Source organism: Zonotrichia leucophrys, chromosome 17 (assembly GCF_028769735.1).
Source record: "Zonotrichia leucophrys gambelii isolate GWCS_2022_RI chromosome 17, RI_Zleu_2.0, whole genome shotgun sequence".
Lineage (NCBI taxonomy): Eukaryota > Metazoa > Chordata > Aves > Passeriformes > Passerellidae > Zonotrichia > Zonotrichia leucophrys.
Window position 1 is genome coordinate 733,115 of NC_088186.1, and position 23,880 is coordinate 756,994.

General features: G+C 48.5%; 1 protein-coding gene across 7 annotated transcripts in view; it reads left to right on the forward strand.

Moving 5' to 3' along the window:
* The window catches only part of MAPKAP1 (MAPK associated protein 1), an 82,155-nt gene extending 58,275 nt beyond the window's left edge, over nt 1-23,880 (forward strand). For 6 of the 7 annotated variants that reach the window (XM_064727889.1, XM_064727890.1, XM_064727892.1 and 3 more), the window contains 5 exons: nt 692-799; nt 6,861-7,001; nt 11,381-11,518; nt 20,525-20,622; nt 22,347-23,880. In XM_064727889.1, the coding sequence (XP_064583959.1) occupies nt 692-799; nt 6,861-7,001; nt 11,381-11,518; nt 20,525-20,622; nt 22,347-22,472 (611 nt within the window). In that variant the 3' untranslated portion in view covers nt 22,473-23,880. The remainder of the gene's footprint in view (nt 1-691; nt 800-6,860; nt 7,002-11,380; nt 11,519-20,524; nt 20,623-22,346) is intronic. The other variant, XM_064727894.1, reaches the window with a different exon arrangement.

A 23,880-nucleotide genomic window follows, 5' to 3' on the forward strand; every position in this document is an offset into this window, starting at 1 on the left:
TGTCCTGGTTTTTTCCAGTTAGGCCATGCAGTTTAAGGATCCATTCAACTAGAAGATTTTTTTTTTTTTTTTTACTGGCCTAGCTTTTGTAAAACCAATTTTTTATACATTTTCTGTAATTGTAAAACAGCTTTTTAAGTGGTATTGTCCTTTCTTGGGGATTTGGTTGGGGAGGAAAGAAGCTGGGACCTGAACCTTTAAGATCTACTGTTAAAACATGAAAATAATTCATTCAAAGCAGCAGCATCTGTCCCTCTGTGTGACGCAGTCCATAAGGAAGGGCTGATTTCCTTCCCAGGTGCTTCCAGTGCTCTGTGCAGGCAAGAGGGATGGGAGCAGCAGGGAGCAAACACTGGGCCCTTCTTCACTCAGGAAAGGTTCCCCAAAATGCCCCCAGGGAGCACAGCGAGGTCCGAGGGTGTTTCCCACTCCAGGCAGGGGCTTGGTGCAGCCTCCCCTGTGCAGGGACAGGTGGGAGTGTTGGGCAGGGACAGCTGTGGGCAGTGGGATGTGCTGTTTCCTTCCACAGCATCCTCCAGCTGCTGACAGGGCCCTTCCTTTGGCCAGGGGCTCGGGGACATCAACACCCACCTGCTGTGTCCTGGGCTGCCAGCAACCTCGTGTGAGTTGAACTGCTAAGCCATCACTTTGTTAGAAAACAGATGATTTTACAAGTTACTTTATGTTGCAGGTCCTCAGTATCGGCTGGAGAAGCAGAGTGAACCTAATGTCCCAGTAGATTTAGACTGTACCTTGGAGAGCCAGAGCACTTTGGAATTCTGCCTTGTCCGGGAGAACAGTATGTTTCCCCTTTTCACTTTTGCTCTTGTAAACTGCTTAAACTCACATAAGTTATGTATTTTGGAACACAAGCTGTACTGTCTGGGCAAGTACGTTTTGACGAGACTCTCTGTCCCGAGGCACTTCTCCCTGGTGCCAAAACAATATTCCAGAGGGAAATGATGGATTTCATACCTTTAGTAAATAGTCTGCATCCTGTTTATCACTTCATGATTAATCTTTTGCTGTTAAACTGCTCTGTAAAGTTATGACCAACCCTGAAAAACACGAAATATGAACCTGTCTGTGCTGCAGACGTTGCTCAGTGAGTTGGGTTGGTCTGCAGGGTGTTGTGCCCTGTCAGTGTGGCTGTCAGAGGCACTGGGGGTTTCTAATGCAATTTAAAGAAATTAGCCATGCAGAAATAACTGCAGCAGTTTGATGATTTTTGAAGTGCCAGACAAATAATCTTCTCTCCAGCTCTGCTCAAATATTTTAATTCTATTACTGTTTTAATGATCCTAATATTTATTTTCTGATTTATTTCTTTACTTGAAACAATAAGGAACTTTTAAAAAAGACATTTAACATTGGTTTGTGTTTGTTCCCCATGGAATTTTGATCCATTCTTCATTCTTTACAGCAGCCATGCTCTCAGGTTTGGTGTTCTTTCGTTCCATTTTGTGTAAAAGTGTTGATTGTACTAATGAGTAAAACCATTCACAGTCCTGCCCTCAGCCAAGAGCACTGCACACAGCATTGTAAGAGCCTGCTTCAAGCAGTGGAAGAGTTTGTTCCTTCTGTGCAAAGGTTAAACCTTTCAGTGGTGCTTTTTGGCCCCAGCAGTTGTGTCTGATCCCAGCAGAGCATCCCAGAGCAGCACCAGGGACAGGAGCAGCCTGAGCCCCCCGTGCTGCTGGGGCTGGGATGGGCACTCAGCTCTGCCTGCTGCTCTCCCTGGAGTGGCACTTGCTCCCAAAATGTCCCTGGTGCTCCTGGTTCATGTCTGCACAAAATGGTTCTGAGAAACCCTAGGAGAGACCTTGGCAAGAGGGAGCAGGGGGGCTGTGCTGAGGAAATGGAGCAATTCTGACCTCACTAATCGAGTTGTGCTCTTCCACAAGCCAGAATTCCCCGACGTCTGCATCCCACCTATTATTTTTGTATTGATTTTTAATCTATGAAATGATCCTCACTAGTCATACTTCCATGGGCTTTGCTTGTGATTTAAAATAACATTTTTTAAAACCCAGGCTCTGTAATTAAAAGAATACTGCAGATACTGCATTTTAAATGTATTTTCATCATCTGTGGAGGAATCCGGGCTGTGTCCTGTAGCTGTATCCCCCACAGGTCTTTGCTCTCATGAGTGCCTGGGTTCAGGTTGCACCATTACTGAAGGAGTAAATCTGGTGGAAGTTTGTACGTGGTGTAGCAGCAGGCAGTCAGTCTGCTCTGCTCCAGGAGAGCCTCAGGAGCCTTGGCTCAGAATAAATGTCAGAGTGTTGAGGGGACTCCTTTGCCTGCTCCTGAAGTCCTTGTGCTGCACTGCTCCCCTTCCCTCCCAGGCCAGGGAGCCCAAGGTGAGCCCTGGAGAGCTGTGGGATGGAGCCCTGAGGCTGCTGGCTCCAAATGGCCTGAGCTGGGGAGCGCCCCTGCCCTCCTTGGCACCCTGTGTGCCCATCCAGGAGGGTGCTCTGAGCCTGGGATGGCATTGCCCAGGCAGGGTGACCCTGTGTGCCCATCCAGGAGGGTGCTCTGAGCCTGGGGTGGCATTGCCCAGGCAGGGTGACCCTGTGTGCCCGTCCAGGAGGGTGCTCTGAGCCCTGCTGGGGTGGCATTGCCCAGGCAGGGTGACCCTGTGTGCCCGTCCAGGAGGGTGCTCTGAGCCTGGGGTGGGCATTGCCCAGGCAGGGTGACCCTGTGTGCCCATCCAGGAGGGTGCTCTGAGCCTGGGATGGGCATTGCCCAGGCAGGGTGACCCTGTGTGCCCATCCAGGAGGGTGCTCTGAGCCTGGGGTGGCATTGCCCGGGCAGGGTGACCCTGTGTGCCCGTCCAGGAGGGTGCTCTGAGCCTGGGATGGCATTGCCCGGGCAGGGTGACCCTGTGTGCCCATCCAGGAGGGTGCTCTGAGCCTGGGATGGCATTGCCCAGCAGGGTGACCCTGTGTGCCCATCCAGGAGGGTGCTCTGAGCCTGGGGTGGCATTGCCCGGGCAGGGTGACCGTGTGTGCCCATTCAGGAAGGTGCTCTGGCCTGGGATGGCATTGCCCAGGCAGGGTGACCCTGTGTGCCCGTCCAGGAGGGTGCTCTGAGCCTGGGATGGGCATTGCCCAGGCAGGGTGACCCTGTGTGCCCATCCAGGAGGGTGCTCTGAGCCTGGGGTGGCATTGCCCGGGCAGGGTGACCCTGTGTGCCCGTCCAGGAGGGTGCTCTGAGCCTGGGGTGGCATTGCCCGGGCAGGGTGACCCTGTGTGCCCGTCCAGGAGGGTGCTCTGAGCCTGGGATGGCATTGCCCGGGCAGGGTGACCCTGTGTGCCCATCCAGGAGGGTGCTCTGAGCCTGGGATGGCATTGCCCAGCAGGGTGACCTTGTGTGCCCATCCAGGAGGGTGCTCTGAGCCTGGGGTGGGCATTGCCCAGGCAGGGTGACCCTGTGTGCCCATCCAGGAGGGTGCTCTGAGCCTGGGGTGGCATTGCCCGGGCAGGGTGACCCTGTGTGCCCGTCCAGGAGGGGGCTCTGAGCCTGGGTGGCATTGCCCGGGCAGGGTGACCCTGTGTGCCCGTCCAGGAGGGTGCTCTGAGCCTGGGATGGCATTGCCCGGGCAGGGTGACCCTGTGTGCCCATCCAGGAGGGTGCTCTGAGCCTGGGGTGGCATTGCCCAGCAGGGTGACCCTGTGTGCCCATCCAGGAGGGTGCTCTGAGCCCTGCTGGGGTGGCATTGCCCGGGCAGGGTGACCCTGTGTGCCCATCCAGGAAGGTGCTCTGAGCCTGGGATGGCATTGCCCAGGCAGGGTGACCCTGCCCTGTCTGCACAGAGGGGCTCCACTCTGTGAGATCACTCACTGTCCCTGCCTTGGGCAGAGCCTGCTCCCCCCTGCAGTCAGAAAATGGATTTTGGGGTGCTTAGGAGCTATCTTTTGGCATGACATTAGAATAGAAATATTGACAGTTTTGCACTATTAATAAAATAATGGCTTGACAATCCTATCAGCGAACTGAAATATTCACTTCGTGCATTCTGTCTTGATTTGAAATACTTTTAGCTTTGATATGCCAGTCAGAAAAAACTCTCTTGTAACAGCTATTACTTGTAAATGTGCTCTTCATAGTCTCATAGTCATTTATAAATATATATATGGATGATGGCAAGCATCTCCTGGGAGAAGAGCAGCCACATTCCTTTGGGCAAAGAGAAAGTTTATATTTCAGGGTATTAAATGAAACAAAAACTTTCCATTATTAAGAAATATGTATGGAGAAATCCCCTTTCCAGCCAGCATTTACTAATAGCATTCGAGCTAATAAACTGCTTCCAGTGTGCAGAACTTTTAACTTGCACAAAGATTTATCTTTAAACTGAAAGCTGCACTTTGTAATGTGAAATGCCTTTATGTGTGGTAGGAAGCCGTTCATGGCTAATTTAGTTTTATTCTTGCCATCTTACTTCTGGAAAGTTCCTCTTTCTCATTTTATCATTAGATAGTAATTAGTATTCAAGGGAAATTGGTCTTAATATATTAAAATTGGTTTAGTGCCTTTAGACCTATAGCAAAGCCAATGTCTTATTGGAAAATGTAATTGGGGACTCTGTGTATGTAATTAATTGTATTGCAATTAAGAACTTTCATTAAGCAATATTCTAGTACATTAAAGTAATAAGGGACATTTTTGCAGTGCAGTTAAGTTTGTGTTTTGTTGTTTTATGGGGGAAATGCAGGTTCCCTTCCCCGCAGCAGCTGCCTGTGCCCCTGCAGCGCTGGCTGCTCCTGAGGAGCCCTTTCTGTCCGTGCTGGGGCTGGCAGGGGCTGGCACAGGAGGCTCCTGCCTCAGCTGGGCCCCCGTGGGAGGAGGCTCTGCTTCGGCTCCTGGTGGAGCTGGGGCTGCTGTCCCCCTGCTGCTGTCTCATTGGAAATCAGGGTTTCCCGTGGGGAGCTGGCTGAGTGAGCGAGCTCCCCCTGCTCCAGGGGACTCAGCTGTGCCCTGGGGCAGTGTGGGCAGCCCAGGCCCAGCTGGAGGGGTCTCTGCTGCCCTGTGCCAGCTCCTGTCCCAGCACAGGTGCCATTGTGGGCACACAGCGTGGGGACAGGGCTGTGGGCACACCCAGCCTGCAGCAGGGTCCTGCCTGGCTCTGGGCAGGGGGGCAGCAGTGCCACTGCCACCCTCCTGCCCCGCTGCCGGGCTCTGCCACGCCACAGCCCCTCAAGATGCTTTTAAGTGCACCAAAAAGTTTGACATATCTCAGTGTATCTTTGGAGTAGTGCAGCATGAGGGTTTGACATGATACATTATGATAATCCATAGTATAGAGACATTAACACAGGGGTCTGTGACAAAATGCATTGTAATGTCTCGGAAGGAGCCATTACAATTTATCTTGTCATTCTGGAGCATGGAGTGCTTGCAGTGTTAAGATGGCTCTGCATAAATTCACATGGAGACTGTTTAATTTGATTTTTGGAATCCTTTCAAGTCGAATGGCACAGCCCAATTTGTGGCTTAACCCTTTGTTGTCTCCTTCCCCAAAGGAGGGTCCGTGGCGTGTGAGAAGGGCAGCTCTGGGAAAGCTGTGGTGAAATTCTGTGTCCTGGCAATCTCCTGCTTTATGCTCCCCATGTGGCTTTGGACTCATTTAGCAGCAGATGCTCACAGTGGTGTGGTGTTGAGGCCACTCCAACAGTACAAGTCTCAAGCAAAATTAACACTGAAAAATCTGACAATTTGGTACCTGCTTTGCTGGAGCTTTAAAATCTGTACTAAAACTCCATCATCTCATCTTCCCATTATTAAAATTTCAGCAAAATACAGAGTTTTCATTAATCTCCTGCAGCAAATTTAGTTCTCTGAACTGGCAGTTGGTTCAGCTTTTAGGACTACATTAGCCAGGATATTAAACAAAACGTGTCATTCCTCAGGATCTCCTGTAAGAAGCTAAATCAGTTTTCAAACATATTTATGCCACTTTATCTACCAGCATCTGAATGATCATTTTGAGCTGAGGTGCTTTATTAGCAGCTGGCATCGAAATTACTCTGTGCAATTATATATCACATTATAGTAATGTTGAAATTGGTGTTAATCCAACGTCATAAAATGTAAAAAAATCTTTAAAGTGTGTTATATTTTTTCAGTAATTGGCATTTTGGCTTAATGAGTTGTTGCCTTTTATAAAGGCAGTACCTGCAGTGGTAATGAGAATACTAATCAGTAAATAAAGTGCAGCTTCACATCAGTGTGCCCGAGGTGCTGCTGGCACATGGGGGATCTGTGCTGGCATCCAGGGGGCACCTCTGGGGACAGACAGGCACCTCTGGGGACAGACAGATGCCTCTGGGGACAGACAGACACCTCTGGGGACAGACAGATGCCTCTGGGGACAGACAGGTGCCTCTGGGGACAGACAGGCACCTCTGGGGACAGACAGACGCCTCTGGGGACAGACAGACGCCTCTGGGGACAGACAGGCGCCTCTGGGGACAGACAGACGCCTCTGGGGACAGACAGGCACCTCTGGGGACAGACAGACGCCTCTGGGGACAGACAGACACCTCTGGGTGGGCTTTGGGCAGCTCTGGCCTCCTTGCTGGGGGGCAGGGGTGGGTGCCAGCAGGGTGCCCTGCCCGTCCCCTGGGCACCCACGGTCCAGGGCTGCCTGTGCCACCAGAGAGCTGGTCCCCAGCACGGTGTGCTGCTCTCCACGCAGCCTCAGTGCCTGGGGGGCTGCCCTGGGGTGCAGGGTGGCATCTCCTGCCCCAGAGCCGCTCAGAGTCCCTGGGCACCCCCAGGGGTGGCGGTGCCACGGCACCAGGCGTGCCCCGAGCCAAACCTCCCTTCAGGAGCCCCCGGGCCTTGTCTTGCAGGTTCAAGAGGAGAAGAGGTGTCGGAGGAGGACCCCCAGATCGACATAGCCACGGTGCAGGACATGCTCAGCAGCCACCACTACAAGTCCTTCAAAGTCAGCATGATCCACCGGCTGCGCTTCACCACGGACGTGCAGTTAGGTAAATCCACCCGTGCCATGGCGCAGGGCAGCCCAGGGCTGTGCCAGCACTGCCTGGCATCTCTGCCACTCTGAATCCATCGTTATCACCTTGCTCCATTTTCTCACAGTGCACTTGAAAGTGTTGCTGGCGTTTCAGCAGTTAAAAATATTGCTTTCCGTTGAAAATACTTCAGTATTTTTATTATCCCCAATCAGTTGCACATGTTGCCTCTGAAGGAAGGCCATTATTTAATGACCTCGTCTCTTTTTTTCAGTCTAGGCTTCCTAATGGAAAGCTTCTTGCCAACTGTTTTGTTATTTTTAAATGAGGCTTTGCAAAATTGGGAGTTATTGGGTTTTTCCTTTTCTGAGACTGAAAGATTTTTAACGACCTGGTGGAAATTTGAGGTGGAACAAAATAAATGAGCATTCTCTAAAGGTTTTATATTGTCCTTATTGGCTTGCTGAATGCTTTTGAAAACCTGAAGGCCAAGGGCTGACAGAATCCTGAATTATAAAAGCCCCATTACTGTTTTAAAATGATTGAATGGCTTTTTATCTTTGTGTTTAAATTGTGAAAATTTGATTAATGATGCATTGGTAGGTGACCTGTGACATTCCTGCAAATACTTCCATAAAGAAATGATTCAGCAGTAAGATATTAAGTGCCATAATGTTTACAAAATACATTTATTCTGTAGAATTCAGCATTGTTAAACTATACCAACTCCTGTATTATTGTCACCACAGTCCCTTCACTCCTCCATCCTGAAGCACATGTAAGAGTGTGTGTGTGTAAAATTCTGACAGAAGAGGCTTTTTTGGTTTATTTTGAGCTGTCTAGTTGAGGCAGGATTTATCTGCGGTGCTGGAGCAGGGCAGTGCTGGGCATGTTTGCTGCCTTGAGCAAACTCTCGGGGTGTGATAGTTTGCTTCCAGTGAAGTTTGACTCACTGTATCTGGGAAGTGTCAGAAATGAGAGCTTGAAAAGGTCATGACAGATCACTAAAGATAAATGGTTAAGGGAGAAGAGCTGTTAAATGAAACAAATGGCTTAACTTGTGCAGCAGTGGAGGAGCTGACCCTGCCCAGTGCTGTAAGGACCATAAAATTTCCCTTTTATAACAATCTGTGAACTTGTGGGATTTTGATGGCAGTGCACTGACAATGGGGCTTTATAATATAATTTTTTTTTTTAATCAAAGGAAACCCCAGCAGAGCGTTCAAACCTTGGGCAAATACAGAAAATCAAAACCTTTTGATAAAGTCTGAGTAAGTTGCTGGGCTTTCTCCTGAATGTTTTAAAGACATTAGAAGATCAAGATTGGCAAAACTGAGGGGCAGTGTGGGTTTGGGCTGGTGAGTGTTGCGTGTTATCTGTGAGTGAGTGACTGCTTCTTCCTCCCTGGAATGGCAACAACAGGGGCTAAGTTTTTAATTCAGAGGTGACTGGCCTGGGAGCTTGGTGATGGCCGGTTGCAAAGACTTTTCTTTGCAGCTTTTGTGTGCCATCAGTTCTGTGTAGCAGCTGTAACAGGGCAAGGGTTTCTCGGGGACCCCAAAAATCCTCTGTCACCCCTTTGCTCCTTGTTGGCAGATCAGTGGTGTCAGGGGCTGTGCAGGAGTGGATTGCACTTGTTGAAATGTTTTTGCTGTTTTCAGGCCTGACCACTGAATTTGAGACAAGGTTTATGAAAAACATGGGAGTAAATTTGATTTTCTGTACGTTGTGTGTAGCTCTGTAGTAAAAGGTGATGCGTGCATGGCCATTGGAGGAGCCCAGCCCTCTGAGTGATGGGGTTTTTGCATTTAAGGTGGCAGTTTAAGGTCTGGGGTTTGTGTTTCAGCCCATATCACAGGGTAATGCACACACAGCAGCACTCTCAGCACTTTTACAAAGGCTCTATCCTGTGCTGGAGGAATAAGACACATTTACTTGTGTATTACATTAGCACAACTAACAGGAGCATATTGTCTGGGAAAACAACTGCTGGCAAGTGTCTCAGAGAGGGGAGGGGGCAATGGCAGACCCAACAAAGGGAGCAAGAACAGAACACTGCTACAGGACCCGTACATTGATGGCATTCCTTTTGACAAAATGAATGAATTTAAAAAATAGTAGAAGGAGCATTTTCACTTGGGTTTTGAGTATGAGTGATTTGTGCTGTGAGACAGAGACTGCAGAAACCACAGACACAATACTGTTTTGATTTTAGGTTTCAACACATCCAGATTGTGAGAACAATAACACAAAAAAGACAACATTCTTTGTCAATGTACTCTCTGGATGTGGGTGAGCTTCAGCCAGCGATGTCGAGATACAGAAATAATGGATGAAGTATACAGCAACAATTTGCAGATAAAAATAATAGAAGTTAAAGTGTATTTTACATGATAAAAAAAAGATGAAAGAGGAGGAAGTCTGTTCCATCTGAGATGGTTACAAAATGGTGAAGTAGCCTCTGCTGAGAAGATTGATGCAATGGGGAGTGACCTTGGCTTGGAGCAGGAGCTGGTGATGTATGTATGAGCATCTCGCTGCTAAATGGACCCAGATTTGTAGCACTAATATACATGGAAGCCCAGAACCAAACTCAGGATGGCAATAAATCAACAGCCACTTTGGGTGTCATTTCTGGTTTATATTCCACTATTGTTCTATCACTTTAATTCATGTCACTATCATCTGTTCATCTGGAACAGTTTTATATAATTTTCCAGTGGAGTTACCTGACAAATCCTATCAAATTAACAAGGTGCATTAACAGTATTGACTGACTGTGAATTTTGAAGTTGCAGGACCAAACAGTGACATTTTTTTGAGGATATTTATAGGGGTGATGCTCTTAGAGGAAGGGATGGGGAACAGCCCTCCCACATCAAGAATTTGCACCTTTATTTTTAGAACTTCCCCTGACTTTTTTTTAGTGAGAAAATGAGACTTTGTATCATCAACTTCCATATTTTCCTTAAACTACAGCAAATACCATTTGGAATAATGAACCATCACAGTGAAATACCAACACCAATTTTACATAATCTGTCCAAAATTAAAACACAAACCAAAATGGGCTCCAGACACAGCCTCAGCCTACTCAAATTAGTGAGTTGCAGGAGCCTGGGTGTTAATTGGACTCTGGATACAATGCTTAATTGCAATGTGATCTCTCTGATGTGAGGTGTGTTTAATGCATTGTTGGGTTAGGGGCTGTTCCATGACCCAGGGGTGGGTGAGGCTGGCCTGGTCTCAGGGCAGGGGCTGCAGCCAGAGCCCCCCAGGCTCCTGCCCTGTCAGAACCCTCAGGAGGGAGAAGGTTTTCTGATTTTTTTTTTTTTCAGAGATGCAAAAGTTAAATGATATTTAAATACCTTTTTCCTATATTCCTTTTGTTGACATCTCACGAGCTTCACGATGTAACTCATGCCTGAAGACAAATCATTGTTTTTAAGGTGTAAAAAGCTGCCTGGGAAGTTTGCTCAGCTCAGCTCAGTTCCTGAGCTGGTTCCAGCAGGATCCTCCTTGCCCTCTGCCCTCTGTGGCCTCACCTTGAGTGCTGTGGGCAGCACAATGTGAAAAGGCCATGAAGCCGTTAGAGAGCACCCAGAGGAGGCCATGGGGTGGGAAGGGTCTGGAGGGGAAGTGTCCTGAGGAGAGATGAGGGTGCTCTGTGGGGCCAGACCTCGCTGGGGGCTGTAGCATGAGGGGAAGCAGAGGGAAGGTGCCAATCTCCGCTCTCGTGGCCGTGACAGGACTCAGGGAAGGGGCAGTCTGAAACACGGGACACTGAGGTTGGATATCAGGAAAGGATTTTCACCCAGAGCAGGGCTGGGCTCTGGAGCAGGCTTCCCTGGAAAGTGGGCAGCATCAGCCCTGCCTGGGTTCAAGAGGCACTGTTGGGACAGTGCTGCAGGCACAGTGTCCTGTGCAGGGCCAGCATTGCACTCTGTGATCCCGATGGTTCCCTCCCAGCCCAGCACAGTCTGAACCTCTGGCTCTGTTATTGTATGGTTGCATGTCTGCTGTACAGCAGATGGAGAGGGGTGGGTGGTGATAGTGTCTGTTACACAGAGCAGTGGTGACTGCAAAACCAGCACTATCTCCTATAAATCTCACAGCTCGTGTAGCTACTGCTTCCAGAAGAGCTCTGTATGCCTTTAGAAGAATCTTTTCCGTGATATTTCTTTCTTTTGGTATGCTTATGCAGGGGAATAAAATGCAGATTATCAATGCAGTTTGATAACCATTTGCTTCTGGTTTCCAAAGCTCCCGTGCCTTCAGAAAGCCCAGAAGGGCAATATACCTTCAGCCCATTTAAGATTTATAAAGTGTGTCAAACGGCTGATATGAAATCGGTTAAACAGATCACTCTTGTGGCTCTCTATTCTTTCTCATCTCAGGTATTTCTGGAGACAAGGTAGAGATAGACCCTGTTACTAATCAGAAGGCCAGCACTAAGTTTTGGATTAAGCAGAAACCCATTTCAATCGATTCTGAACTCCTCTGTGCCTGTGACCTTGCGGAAGAAAAAAGCCCAAGTGAGTAGTCCTTTTTATTTATGTTCTCTCTTCTCTGCCTCCCTGGATGTGCTCCATGTCCAAAGAATTATTGCTACCGTGTCCTTTTCTTTCTATAGGTGTGTTTTTTTCATTACAGGATGTTTTTAATCTGACTCAGTTCTGTTACAGAGAACACAGCATAAACAGACACACATTTTACGAGTGTCCTCTGATGCTGCTCTCAGCTAATGGCATCACTCAGTGTTTCTTGCCCACTGTGCCACCAAGGGAACTCTGGCTCTGCCCAGCTGTCTCCAGCCCTGCAGCACAGCCAGCAAATCCATGTTTCAACATAATTGCAATTCTTGGGCACTTTTTAACTTCCAGGCTGGTTTTAAATGTCTTTGGTGCAACTGAAGATCTCGGACATACAGAGAGTGTCAGCTCAGCCTGGATTTGCCCCATTTGCCATGGCTGCAGGGTCACTGGGCTGAAGGTGCCACTCTGGGCATGCTGCTCTGTGGTGGTGACAGGACAGCAGTGACAGCCAGGTCTGGGGACAGGCTGGACATCCCAGCTCAGCCATTGCCAGAGGTCAGAGCTGGCTCTGTGAGTGCAACTCCAAAAGCAAGGGCTTCTGCTTGTTGTGTCAGGAGAGGAATGAGAGTCTCTGTCTGGAAAAGTTGTTTTAAAAAGCACAGGATGGGCCCTGGGAGAATTGGGCAATGGCTCCCAGTGGGGCCAAAATGGAACCGTCTACGATCAAAAAGTGACTGCAGTTCAAAAGCTCAGACGGATTTTATTGCACTTGTGCCTCTGCAGGGTAGTGAGATGCTGGTATTAAGTACTTATCTGCAAGGTGACAGAGAGGGAGAATTATGTGATACATATTTACAGAGGTAATGATCTGTTGAATTCTCTTGGAAGAGTAAATTTATGGCTGCCACAGATTTTATCAGCAATTATTGAACTATATCCTTCTCCCCTTCATTACCCCTTCCTACTCCATGTTCTTGGTTTAGTCATTGTCTTCCTTTTCTGTCTCTCCATCAAGATTTCATGGTCCTTGGGTAGGCGCAATCCCAAGGAGAAGCTTCCCCAGTGACCTGGCAGTGTGAAACACGTGAGGATTTTGTGTACAGTGCAAGGGCCAGTTTGGCTGGTAAATCCTGGCACACCTCTGCTCTGTACCCACATTTCTGCAAATGCAGACAGTGAGGGGATAAAATGGTGCCCCCAAAACAAGGCTGTTCTTGAAAGTCCAGTTGAAACCTGAGGTTTCCACTGCTGTCACACTGGGGACAATCCCTGGACACTCATCCTGCAGGATGGGGCTCTCCAGCCCCAGAGGCAGCACCTGCTGCTGTGGGGAGCTGTGTTTGTGCCCAGATCCTGCCAACCCAGGAGTTTCAACCCCCAAACAGAGCCCAGGTGCAGGAGGGCAGTGCCTGCACATGGGGACCACTGAGTGAAGAATCACAGTGGCTTTGCAGAGGACACTGACAGGTTGGAACCAAGGCAGCCATGGCAGTACCGAGGGGCTTATTTGCTCATTTTTGTGTGAACATCTTAAACTTCTCCTACTAAATAATGGTTCAGCACAGTTCCAAAAGGAGAAAATACTTCCTCCTGAAACTGCTGACCTTTTCCCAACTCACTAAAGATGTTCCAAAAGTCATTATTTTAGGCCAGCAGAAAAGACTTTTAGTGTGACATCTCAGAATGATGCATTTTGGGGAACTGAACAGCAGATCAGTATCTCTTGAATTTTAAATGGAAAAAAGTTATTTTAGTAGCATAAGGGAATGAAACTCACTGTATTTCACAAGTTTTGTCTGTGATTTTTATCAGCACGGTGATGTATGTTTGTAGCAGAGTTTACATCAAAAATTATTCCCGGATCTTTCTTGAATGAATTATTGCAAAGAGAGGCTGGGTACAGATAAGGTCTTTGAGTTCTGCAATATATTTTGTTTTCATGTTTTTATCTCTTGTAACACAAACCTGCTCCATCTCCTCTTCCAGAAGTGCTCGTGCTTGTCCCATTGTGCTGGGCTTGGGGTTTGGGGCTGCCTTCCCTGCCCGGGCACCTCAGTGGGGTTGGAACCAGCTGGGCTCTGCTGGGCTGGGCTCTGTGACTCTGGAGAGCTGAGGAGTTTGGACCAGGCTCCTGCTTTTTAGCAAGGGCAGGGGTTGTTGGAGTGGAGGTGGAGTGCTGGGACCAGCGTCAGGGTGCAGTGGGAGCCTCGTGCTCGTGTCCTTTGCTTCCCCCTGCGCTGGCTCCTGCAGGGCAGCTTTGGTGGCACCTGTGTGTGTGTGTGTGTGTGTGTGCGTGTGTGTGTGTGTGTGTGTGTGTGTGTGTGTGAAAGGGCTCCGCAGCCTCAGAGCTGACGTGCTGGGGATGTTGATGGACAGCTCGCAGCCGTTTTGGACAGGCTGAGTTTTCCTGTGCTGAGAGTTCACAGAACTCAGAGCTGCCTTCAGTGAGGGCAGAAAATGAGAACAGAAAGCTCTGGCATCTCATTTGCCATTAGTGGGGGGATTGTAGGCAGGGATGGCTGATGATTTTTGTTTGCCCTTGTAGTAGCCCTGGGTCAGAATTTGAAGTTTTATTTGTAAATTAAATCAGACTCCCTGGATTTAGACTGAGGGGAGAGTTAATGGCCCTGCTGGCTTGCTTCGATGCCATTAGAACCTGACAACACTGGGCACGAACATCTTCTTTAAATCAGGTTCAGCCTGATTATCATGAGAGATTCTGAATGTTTTGAGTCTTGAAAGGAAGCATCCTATCATGGAGAAATAAGATTTAAGCCTTAATAAAGTAGTTGTCATTTTTATAGCTGAAAAGAGCTTTGTATCTCAATTAAGTGTACATAATATAAAGTCTTAAGGAAGCAACATAATACGTTTAATACAATTATATCCCTTTGCAATAGTGTAATTTAAAGGAAATCTGATTCTGGTAATGTCTCTTACATTACTTGGACAGGGGAGAAACTTCAGTGTCACTGCCCACTGCCGTGTGCAGTGCTCTGTGGCCCGAGTGGCCCTGATGGATGCCCAGGGCTGCTGGGCACAGCTGAGTGGGCAGGGAGTGCAGAGCCCAGGGCAGCCCCTGTGCCACCACACCTGATCAGAGCCTGCCCAGGGCTCTCCCAGGCAGCTGTGCTCCACAGGAGCTGCAGAAATTGGATTTATTTGATAATTTACTTGAAACACTGAAGCAACATTCTCTGTGATCCTTTATCTGCCTTTTTTTTTGTTTTCATGAAGCAGAGACATCTCAGTTGCTTTGTCAAAATACCCTGGGTATGAAGGTAAGTGTAAACAAAGGTGTTCCGTAGGTCACGGAGTACATGGGTAACTTCAGTTTGTAATTTAATTGCCCGCTTTGCACCCTGCAGCTGAAGATTTCCTTTAAATTCTGATTCCATTGTTGCACTGGGGCTTAACAGAGTGTTAACCTGGTAATAGGCACAGGGCCTCCCCATTATATGTCTCGCTATCGAGCGGTTCTGCATGACTAGTTAAAAAAGATGGCAAGAAGATTAATGAAAGCTGCGAGTCCAGAAGGGGGGCAGGTACCTCGGTGAGACTTCCAGCGAGGAGATATTAGAGCTGAACCAGAGCTTGGCTTTTTCTTTATCCCGTGACCTCTGAACCTGCCTTACTGTCGGGAGCTGCCAGCCGAGCCGACGTTTTGATTGATGTTGCTACACGAGTCAGTCTTTCCCATTGAATTCCACATCTGCACAAAAATAGCTTTTCCAGCAGTATTCACCCTGGCTGCAAGTGATAGCCATGCCTGAACCCCCCTTATGTAGTTTTCATTTAAAGCTAAAGGTGTTTGATGTTTTAATTCAGTGTCCAGTTTCTCTTGATTATGCACATTGGGTAGTACTAATTTAATGAATTCGTTGTTGGGTTGTGGAAGGGCTGAAAATACCCAGGAAGTGTTGGGAGGGCATTGGGTTCCTGCTTCTCTGGGGGCTCAAACAGAGCTGTTGCAGGTTTGCTCAGAGCCTGCAGTGGGGCCAGAGCAGAGGCAGTGTGTGCTCTGCAATTGGTGCACAAAATGCCACAGTATCATGGTTCCTGATATCCCTGCTCCTGCAGCGGAGCAAGAAGTAACACAGTAAAATTCCCACTCAACAGGAGACTAGTCACAGGTTCTGACCACAAGGTAAAAAACAGGTTCAGCAGAGAAAACGTTCCCAAACTTCAGGCTAGGAGTGAAAGGAGCGCGCGAGTGCGGAGCAGAAGGGCAGAGCCCAGCCCTGGGCACGCTGAGCAGGCAGGGGCGGCAGCGGGCACAGATGGCTCCTGTGCCCGTGGGCTCGGGCTGTGCCAGGGCAGCGCTCAGCAGCACTGTCCCTGCAGAGAAGGGCTGGCAGGGGCACGAGCAGCCGGGCACTGCAGTGCTGATTAACTGCAGCCCCTCCAACAGCCGCTCGTAAAAGTTCTCCTGAGCGCAATCAGGAGCGCGCATTGCCTCATCCTTTTAACAAATCTGTTTTGTAGCCCTATTAAAAGGGGTCTTCATCTATCCTGTCAAAGCTATTCTGCTGGGGTTTTTTAGTTTAATTACACTATCCAATTAAAACTCCTCGCTGCATTTTGATTCGCCTCTCCTCGGGCCTGAGTGGATGTGACATTTACAAGGCTCGCCTCTCCGGCAGACAATGCGTGATTGATGAGGTGCAGACGCAGTGGAGGAGCCCATTGCCATGTGGAAACACTGCATTTTGATTTATTTATCTTTTTTCCCCAAACAAGGTTGCTGGTAAAGAGGTTTTGGGCAACCCCGAGTCGCACTTCAATTTTCAGCATTTTTGCAAAAATCTTTATTAGTATTGTGCCTCTGATAATAATTTAAAGAAACAGAAGGCTTTGAGGGAAAATAATCCAGATGTGTGAATAGTTGCCACAGTTTGACACAAAAGTGGGTGTGTGCTGCACTTTAATTGCAGCTCTGTATTCAAGACATCTGGACCCACGTCACCCTCTAATAGCAACGCTGAGTAGCAAGCCCACAGTGGAACATAAAGGGTTGGAGGAAAAGAGATCATGGAATATGCTGCTGCCTGAGAGAATGGGGCAAGCCAGCTGGACCACAGCTGCTGGTTTTTTCCTTAAGAGTCTTATCATTTGTTCCCACTTAAGTACTGCCCTGGTTTGAGGAGATCCACCCCGGGCTCATGGTGGGCAGCCTGAACCATCCGTGACTCCTCTGGCATCAGTGGGGTGAGGATTGCACCCAGAACTGGCTGCCCTCACTGCCTCTAACTCATGTGCCTCTGGGATAAATATCCCTTGCATGAAATGGGATTAACCCCACCTGTACACCCAGGCCCACAGCCCTGTTCTGTCTGTCCCTAGCAGGGCTCGGTGCCACATCTGGATAATCCAACCGTGGCTGCAACTTGTGACCTCCCCTGAGAAGTGTTTTGGTTACCAGAGGGTGTCAGGAAGGGTGTTGGATGTTTTTTAACCCTAACACAACTCTTGCAGCTCTGTAGACCCTTCAGGCCTCCCTCCAGGGTCGCAGCATCATTGCTGGGGTATCACAGGAGGGTTTCAGACAGCTGAGCCCCTCCCCGGTGCTTTGGGTGAAATGCAGCAGTGGCTGCAGAGCAGAGCCTCCCCCAGCTCGTGCAGGGTTGGAGGAAATGTGTCTTTGTACAGAGTATTGCTGATGTGTGTTTTGCTACCCTCATTCCTTGCCTTTGACTGGTGCATTTCTAACCCTTCTGCATCCTTTCTGGGCCCATGGGAGGAGATTTCAGGGTCTGAGCCTGTTGAGGTCACAGTTTCTGAAGAAGTGAGAATCAGTGATGTCAAACGATGTCCATAAGTGCTTTGTTCTTCAGAGAGTCCTTCTCCAGCTATTTATTCCACTAATAACTCTTAATTGTTGACTTCTGCCTTATGGCCCTGTAATGACAAAGTAATCATCAAGGTATATTGAAAAATTAACATAAATTTGCATTTCTAGTGTTTGTTTGTTTTCTGCTTTGTCCAATTCATGAATATTCTTTTCATCCTCTGTCTAATTAGTGATTTAATTCCATTCTGTTTAAAGAGTTGGCAAAGGATAAGGGCTGAATTGTGGGGTGGGAGGGAAAGAAGAGAAACTTTCTAATCTTGGCAGATTCAGTAAAAAAATTATCTTCTGCAAATTCATATCCTTGTTTTCCAAGCAAAAAAATCTATCTTTTGGACTTTGATAAAAAGAGTTTATTACTTAGATTAGAGTGATTATTTTTCTACCTGTGTCAGGTGCAGCGTGGGGCCCACCAAGGGCTTGGACGTTTTCCCAAGATTGCAGGAATTAGCACAAGATTTACTGTTGCCCGTACAAGCACATTATGGTGGGTGGTTGTGGAGCTGTGATCCCACCGGGTTTCTGGGGGCTGTGTGTGGCTGTGGGGCCGAGGGGAGCTGGGGCTGCTGTGCAGGAGGAGCTGCAGAGCCCTGGGAGGGCCAGGGGAGCCGGAGCTGCAGCGCTGCAGGGCCTCTTCCCTCGCCTCGTTGGCAGTGCAGTGGTGCTAAAAATCAGAGATGGGCTGAGCAGCTGAACGTGAGACGTGGTGCTGAAGGAGTAAATGAGCTCTCCTTGGTGAATTCCCAGTGAATTAGCATCCTGCCCTTCCGTCTGTGGGCTCCTCTCCAGGAGTAACCACACAGGAACCCATTAGTGCTGGGCTGGGAAGATTTATCAGCGCTGGGAGCCGGGGCCGAGGGGCAGCAGGGGGAGAGGCTGCCCTGCTGTGGGGCCGTGGCACGGCTGGGGCTCAGGGGGCACCAGGGACATTGGCACAGGACCCCTTGGCTGCGCTGGGCTCAGCGTGGGCTGCGCCTACCCCGCAACAAAAGCTGCTGAGTTTCTGTCATTCCTTTTGCTTTCCATAACACTTTTGACAGACATAGTCGGGAATAACGTGGATTTTCTGTTGTTGTGCAGCTGATTGATCCTGATTGCGGGGCACTGAGGTTCCCTGCAAACACCCAGCCTCTGGTGGTGTGGAGTGATGGTAGCAGCTGCTTGTGCAGCATCTGCATTTGCTTTAAATTCCCCGTCACATGCAGCAGGAGCCACTCGAGCTGCTGCTGTTTGTTACCAGATCCTCTCACACGGAAACATCAAACCATGGAAGCTCCTATTGATCTCAGAATTGTCAGGGGTGGTGCTCTATTGGAAAGAGGTACATCACATATTTAAGCACTCTTGGAAATGGAAATCAATCTCACAATTCATAAATTCCATCTGGCTAGAAGAGTAGCAGAGCAAAGTGCCAGTTAGGATTTCAGTGCACTCATATTTCATGCTGTAAGTAGCGTGTTGTGGACTTGGAGCCCATAAACATGGTGCTGGTAATGGGGCTTTCTAAGGAAAAGTCTTCTTGGCTTCTTTCCACTGGTCCCCAGTCCCGGCAGGAGGGGCTGTGAGCTCTGCAGGGTTGGCATCGGTGCCAGGGCCCTGCAGAGCCACACTGGGCAGTGCCCTGCTGGGCAGGCCCAGAGCAGCCTCTGTGCCCGGGGGAGCAGGAGCTGTCCCTTGGCAGGGCTGTGCTGGGCAGGGCAGTGCCCCAGGGACACGTGGTGGCACCGCTGGGCTCCGGGGAGCAGGAACACCTGGAGAGGTTTGGTCTTGATCCACAGCAAGGATTACCCAGAATTTCCTAAACCCAAAATGCAGCAGCTCATTGGGGTCCTCTGACCCTGTTTTGTGCCAGTTTCTGATAAGCAGTGTGGGATGTTCAATGTCCAAGGAGAGTGGTGGGAGCTGGTGGAGCACGGTGCTGTGTCCCAGCCCCAGAGTGGTGCTCTGGCACTTTTGGAATCATTAAGATGCTGTGTTCCAGGCAAAGCTGCATGCATTAACATGCTGATGAGCTCCCAGCTTGGAATTCCGCATTTTTAGTACCACTGAGGCATCATTTGTCAAATGATTTAAAGGGTTGGGTTTTTATTATTATTATTAGCCAATTTTTCAATACAGAATTTATATTCCAGATTAGTGCATCATAATGGTGTTTAATTAACATGCCACAATAAAATACTTGCATCTCAAATTTCCTGGCCACCAATCTGAGCATATATCAGTCACTTTTTGGAAATCTGGAGAATTAGATAATGTAAATAAGATTTCCAATTAGCTTTCCTGCAGGAAAGACCTGGATTTACAGTAATGTGGCTGTTACTTTATGGATTGCTAACTTTGACTGTTGAACAGAATAAATTAGAAAACCGTTGGAAAAGTATCATGTATAGAATGCATTTAATTTTAATTTTGAAGCCATCAGCATCCATACAAGTGAAGGATATTTTGCCTTCCTTTGTGTTCCACGTCAGACCTTTGTGTCTAAGTCGTTCCTGCTGGCACCGCGTGTCGGAGTGCAGGGACACTGTCACAGGACAGCCACAGGGCCAGCACGTGGAATTTCCATTTGGGACAGAGGCCCGAGTGCCAGGAAGGTGCCAGCAGGTCACAGTTAGTGTTTAATTTGATTTTCCTTGGTGTGGGCAGGGCCATCCCAGCCCTGAGCGGGTTTGGTGGTGGCACAGCCGCGTCCCTCGGTGCCCTGTGCTTGGTGCTGCTCCCGTGGTCACCAGCAGCTGGCTGGGCTCACGTGGTGTTTGGGGTGTTTTGGGAGGAGGGTTTGGAGTGCTGGCTCTGGGATTAATTGCCATTTTCTGTCCAGTACAACCCTCCTCCCATGCTCAGCCCCGACGCGGTGCCGGGGCTGCAGCGCCGTCGCGGCCGAGCAGAGCTAACCAGCCATTTGATGGATTTTTGCATTTCCTGCAGTGGGGATGTGATGGGAAAAGGAACTTTATTGACTGGAGTTCAGCTGCTCCTGTAAGCCACCACTTGCCTTAAATTGAAATGACATGAGAAGCCTGTCAGCATTTCATTGCTTCCTTCTGTCGTGCTGATGGTACGCTGAGATCACCATCTGTGGTTTTCTTCTGTCAGGCAACGAGCTCTGCTCAAACTTTACAGGAATATTCTAAGCAGTTTTTTTCTTATCTTTGCAGGTCATGCAATATTTAAACTTACATATCTAAGCAATCATGACTACAAACACCTTTACTTTGAATCAGATGCTGCTACTGTCAATGAAATCGTACTGAAGGTGAGTATTAAATTTTAACGTGACCCAAAATCCTGGTGTTTTACCACTTGTTAGACATGTGAGTATTCAGGAGGCTCTGGAAGCACACGAGGGTGCAGTGCCTGAGGACCACTGGGGTGTGTTTAACCTGTCAGGATGGCTGCTCCATGCCTGCTGTTTTATTCATCCTTCCAACAGCCACGCAGCCACTGCCTGTCTGTGTGTAGCATTTCCTATTGTGTTTTTTTCCTAGTTAACAGAGACACCATTTTCTGTGGAATTTTATTGGAAACGACCAGATTTTATTGTGTCCAGGTAGTTTCCACCTCTGGACACGTGGTCAGCAGCCCTGTGCTGTGCAGGGCTTGGTGCTCCTGCCCCTCACAGCTCTGGTGTCCCCACACAGCTCACAGGGGCTTCTCTACCTGATCCTCTCCCTGCACTGTTTGCTTTCCTTGGGGCAAACACAGACACAAACTCCCTTGCTTTGGGAAACAAATTTTTGTTACACTCTTGAAAAATTAAATGGAATTTTCCACAAGTTCATCTTTCGTAGCAAGTCAAAACTCAAAAGCAGTAATTTTGGCAAACCATCTGTTATGTTTGCTTTTATTGGCTGTGTGGAGTTTAGAGGATTGTTAAACAACTGACGTGCGATAAAATAACTTTTATTCATCACACAGGAGGTCAGAGTGTTTGAGGGGTTTCTGCTCTGTGAGCTGTTAGGCCAATTCTTCTGGTCCCACTTTACCTTAGATCAGCTATTGCAGTCCCAAACACTTGGAATCATGGAATCACAGAATCATTAAGGCTGGAAAAGACCCCCAAGGTCATCAAGTCCAACCTTTGCCCAAGTACCCCCATGCCACATCTCCTTGGGTTTTGAACACTTCCACTCATCCCAGTCTGGTTCATAAACAAAGGCTAAAAAAGTGGTTTACTGTCAATAACATGAATATTCGAGAGAGAAATAATATTGAGCAGTACTTTTTTCCCAAGTTGCAGTTTGTTTATATAGAACATTCTCTGGCTTCATGCACAAGTCACTGGTTTGTTTTCAATTCCATCAGCATTAGGGAGCGCAGAAAAATCAGACTTTTCAAATTAGGCTTTTTAGATGATCAAGTGAGAAGGACTGAGACTTTATTGACCATGAAAATTCCCTATATTTTTATGCCTTAAGCTGTAATATGCAATGAAAGTGAAACACTCTACAGTGCATAAAATTGTGCAAGTTTTAAGCCACAGCATATTAACCAGCTAATGACAGACCAAAGGGCATTTTTATCTTTTTGATTCTTGCATTAACCTTCCATTAAAATTATCTCTGAGATTATCACAAAGCATTGGAGATAATAAATTTAGGGAGTAGCAGGCTTGTTAAATATCATTTTAAAATGCTTTCATCAAGTAAAATGTGCCAAAACAGAGGGAAACTCTGAGATTAGCTGAGTACGCAAACATCATAATGGAAGAATTCTTTTCACTGAGGCTGATAAGGTCCTTTATTGATGCCCATTGCTGGTTGTGCCAGCGCTGGGGGGCCTGCACGGGTCCCTGCCCTCCCCAGAGGTTTGGGTGGCCCAGGGTGGCACCAGGGGCGCAGGAGGACGGCCCAGGGCTCTCCTGGCACTCTGGGCTCCCTCTGCCATCATCCTGCTGACTGGGTGGGCTGGGGGTCCCTGCCCACCGGGGCTGTCCCCCAGCCTCCCCAGGGTGGCATTAACACCGCTCGTGTCTTGCAGGTTAACTATATTCTAGAGTCGCGAGCAAGCACAGCCAGAGCAGACTATTTCGCTCAGAAACAAAGAAAGCTGAGCAGGAGAACGAGCTTTAGCTTCCAGAAGGAGAAGAAGTCGGGGCAGCAGTGAGCGGCAGAGCTGCGTGCGGCGCTGGAGCCGCTCCGCCCGCCCGGGCCCGGGCCCGGGGCCGCCGCTCCTGCCCGGGCCGGCCGGGAGCCCGGACATCCCGTCCCGTCCCTCACGGCTGCCAGAGCCGCCCCGCTCGGCGCGGGAGCCTCCCCGTGACAGACATAAAGAGCCATATCAGCCGGAAAGAAGACTGTTACGCTTCAGGTTCCTTTGATTAGAAATAAGAGAATGACGTAGACTGGCATCATTTAATTACTGTATTATGTACAATCACAAGAAGAGATGTGATTACATATTATTTCACAGCCTGGTTAAAATAAATTATATACATCTGTAATCCACCCACGTACACGCAGGTATTGCTTGTGACATGATCAAATTTCTAAAAACAAAATGTAGGACAAATGTATCCATTTTTACTATTAATAAACAGATGTAATCTTTTTCAAGGTCCATATGATGCACAGTTCTTTTGGGGGGAGGCTGCAGTCCCAGATGGTTTCACTTCTGTTGCTGAAGTGCAGGAGGCATCCGTGAGCCAGGAACAGCAGCCGTGGCAGGGGAGCGCTTAGCAAGGGAGCCCTGAGACAGTCCAGTCTGTTGTGTTTGTTTTGTTCAAAAATATTTTATTTAACTGTGCTTTTCAGCTTTGCAAATGCTTTATTGGAAGTTCCTTGCTGAAGGCAGCACGGTGGTTGGAAATCCACGTCTTGGAGGTGGAGAGGAGAATCCTCCTGCCCGGGACCCTGAGCTGCTGCCACCCTGGGGCTGGCACATCCACTGGGGCACCTTGTCCCTGGGCACTCAGAAATGCCTTCACCTTCTCTCAATATTATTCTTTAACAATAAAAATTAAGACCTACTTTGTACTGGGATTTGTAACTACCTTGGCCTTGTTCATCCTTAACACATCAGGGACCACGGGAATGGATGCTGGCACCCAGAGCCGCATTGTTGGTTGAATTCACCAGAGGTGTCTTTCTCCAGCTCACTGGAGCTCTGCACACACTACCCTAGAACTGCCCTGGTGCCCCACGGGGCTGGGGGCAGCTCCCTGGGCACTGCCCACCCTCTGCCAGCCTCCCACCCTGCTGTTGTACAGAGAAAACTTCCTGAGCCTTAACACAGCGTGGGGCAGCCCCGGGCAGAGGGAGGGCCTGGGTCTCACCTGTTGTGTTTCTGTTCTGGGTTTGCTTGGCCCTGCACCACCGAGGCCAGGCCTCCCTGTACAGTCTTCCATGATATCTGCAAAACAAGAGAAACAATATTTTATAGTATTCTATTAATTTTTTAATATTTTCTATGTGCAAATGCAGCACAGATACAATGGGAAAAGCCCCTTCGATGTAAATGACTCTTTTAACCGACTCTGTGAAATATTTAACATTAAAGTTGCTCTGTGAATGTT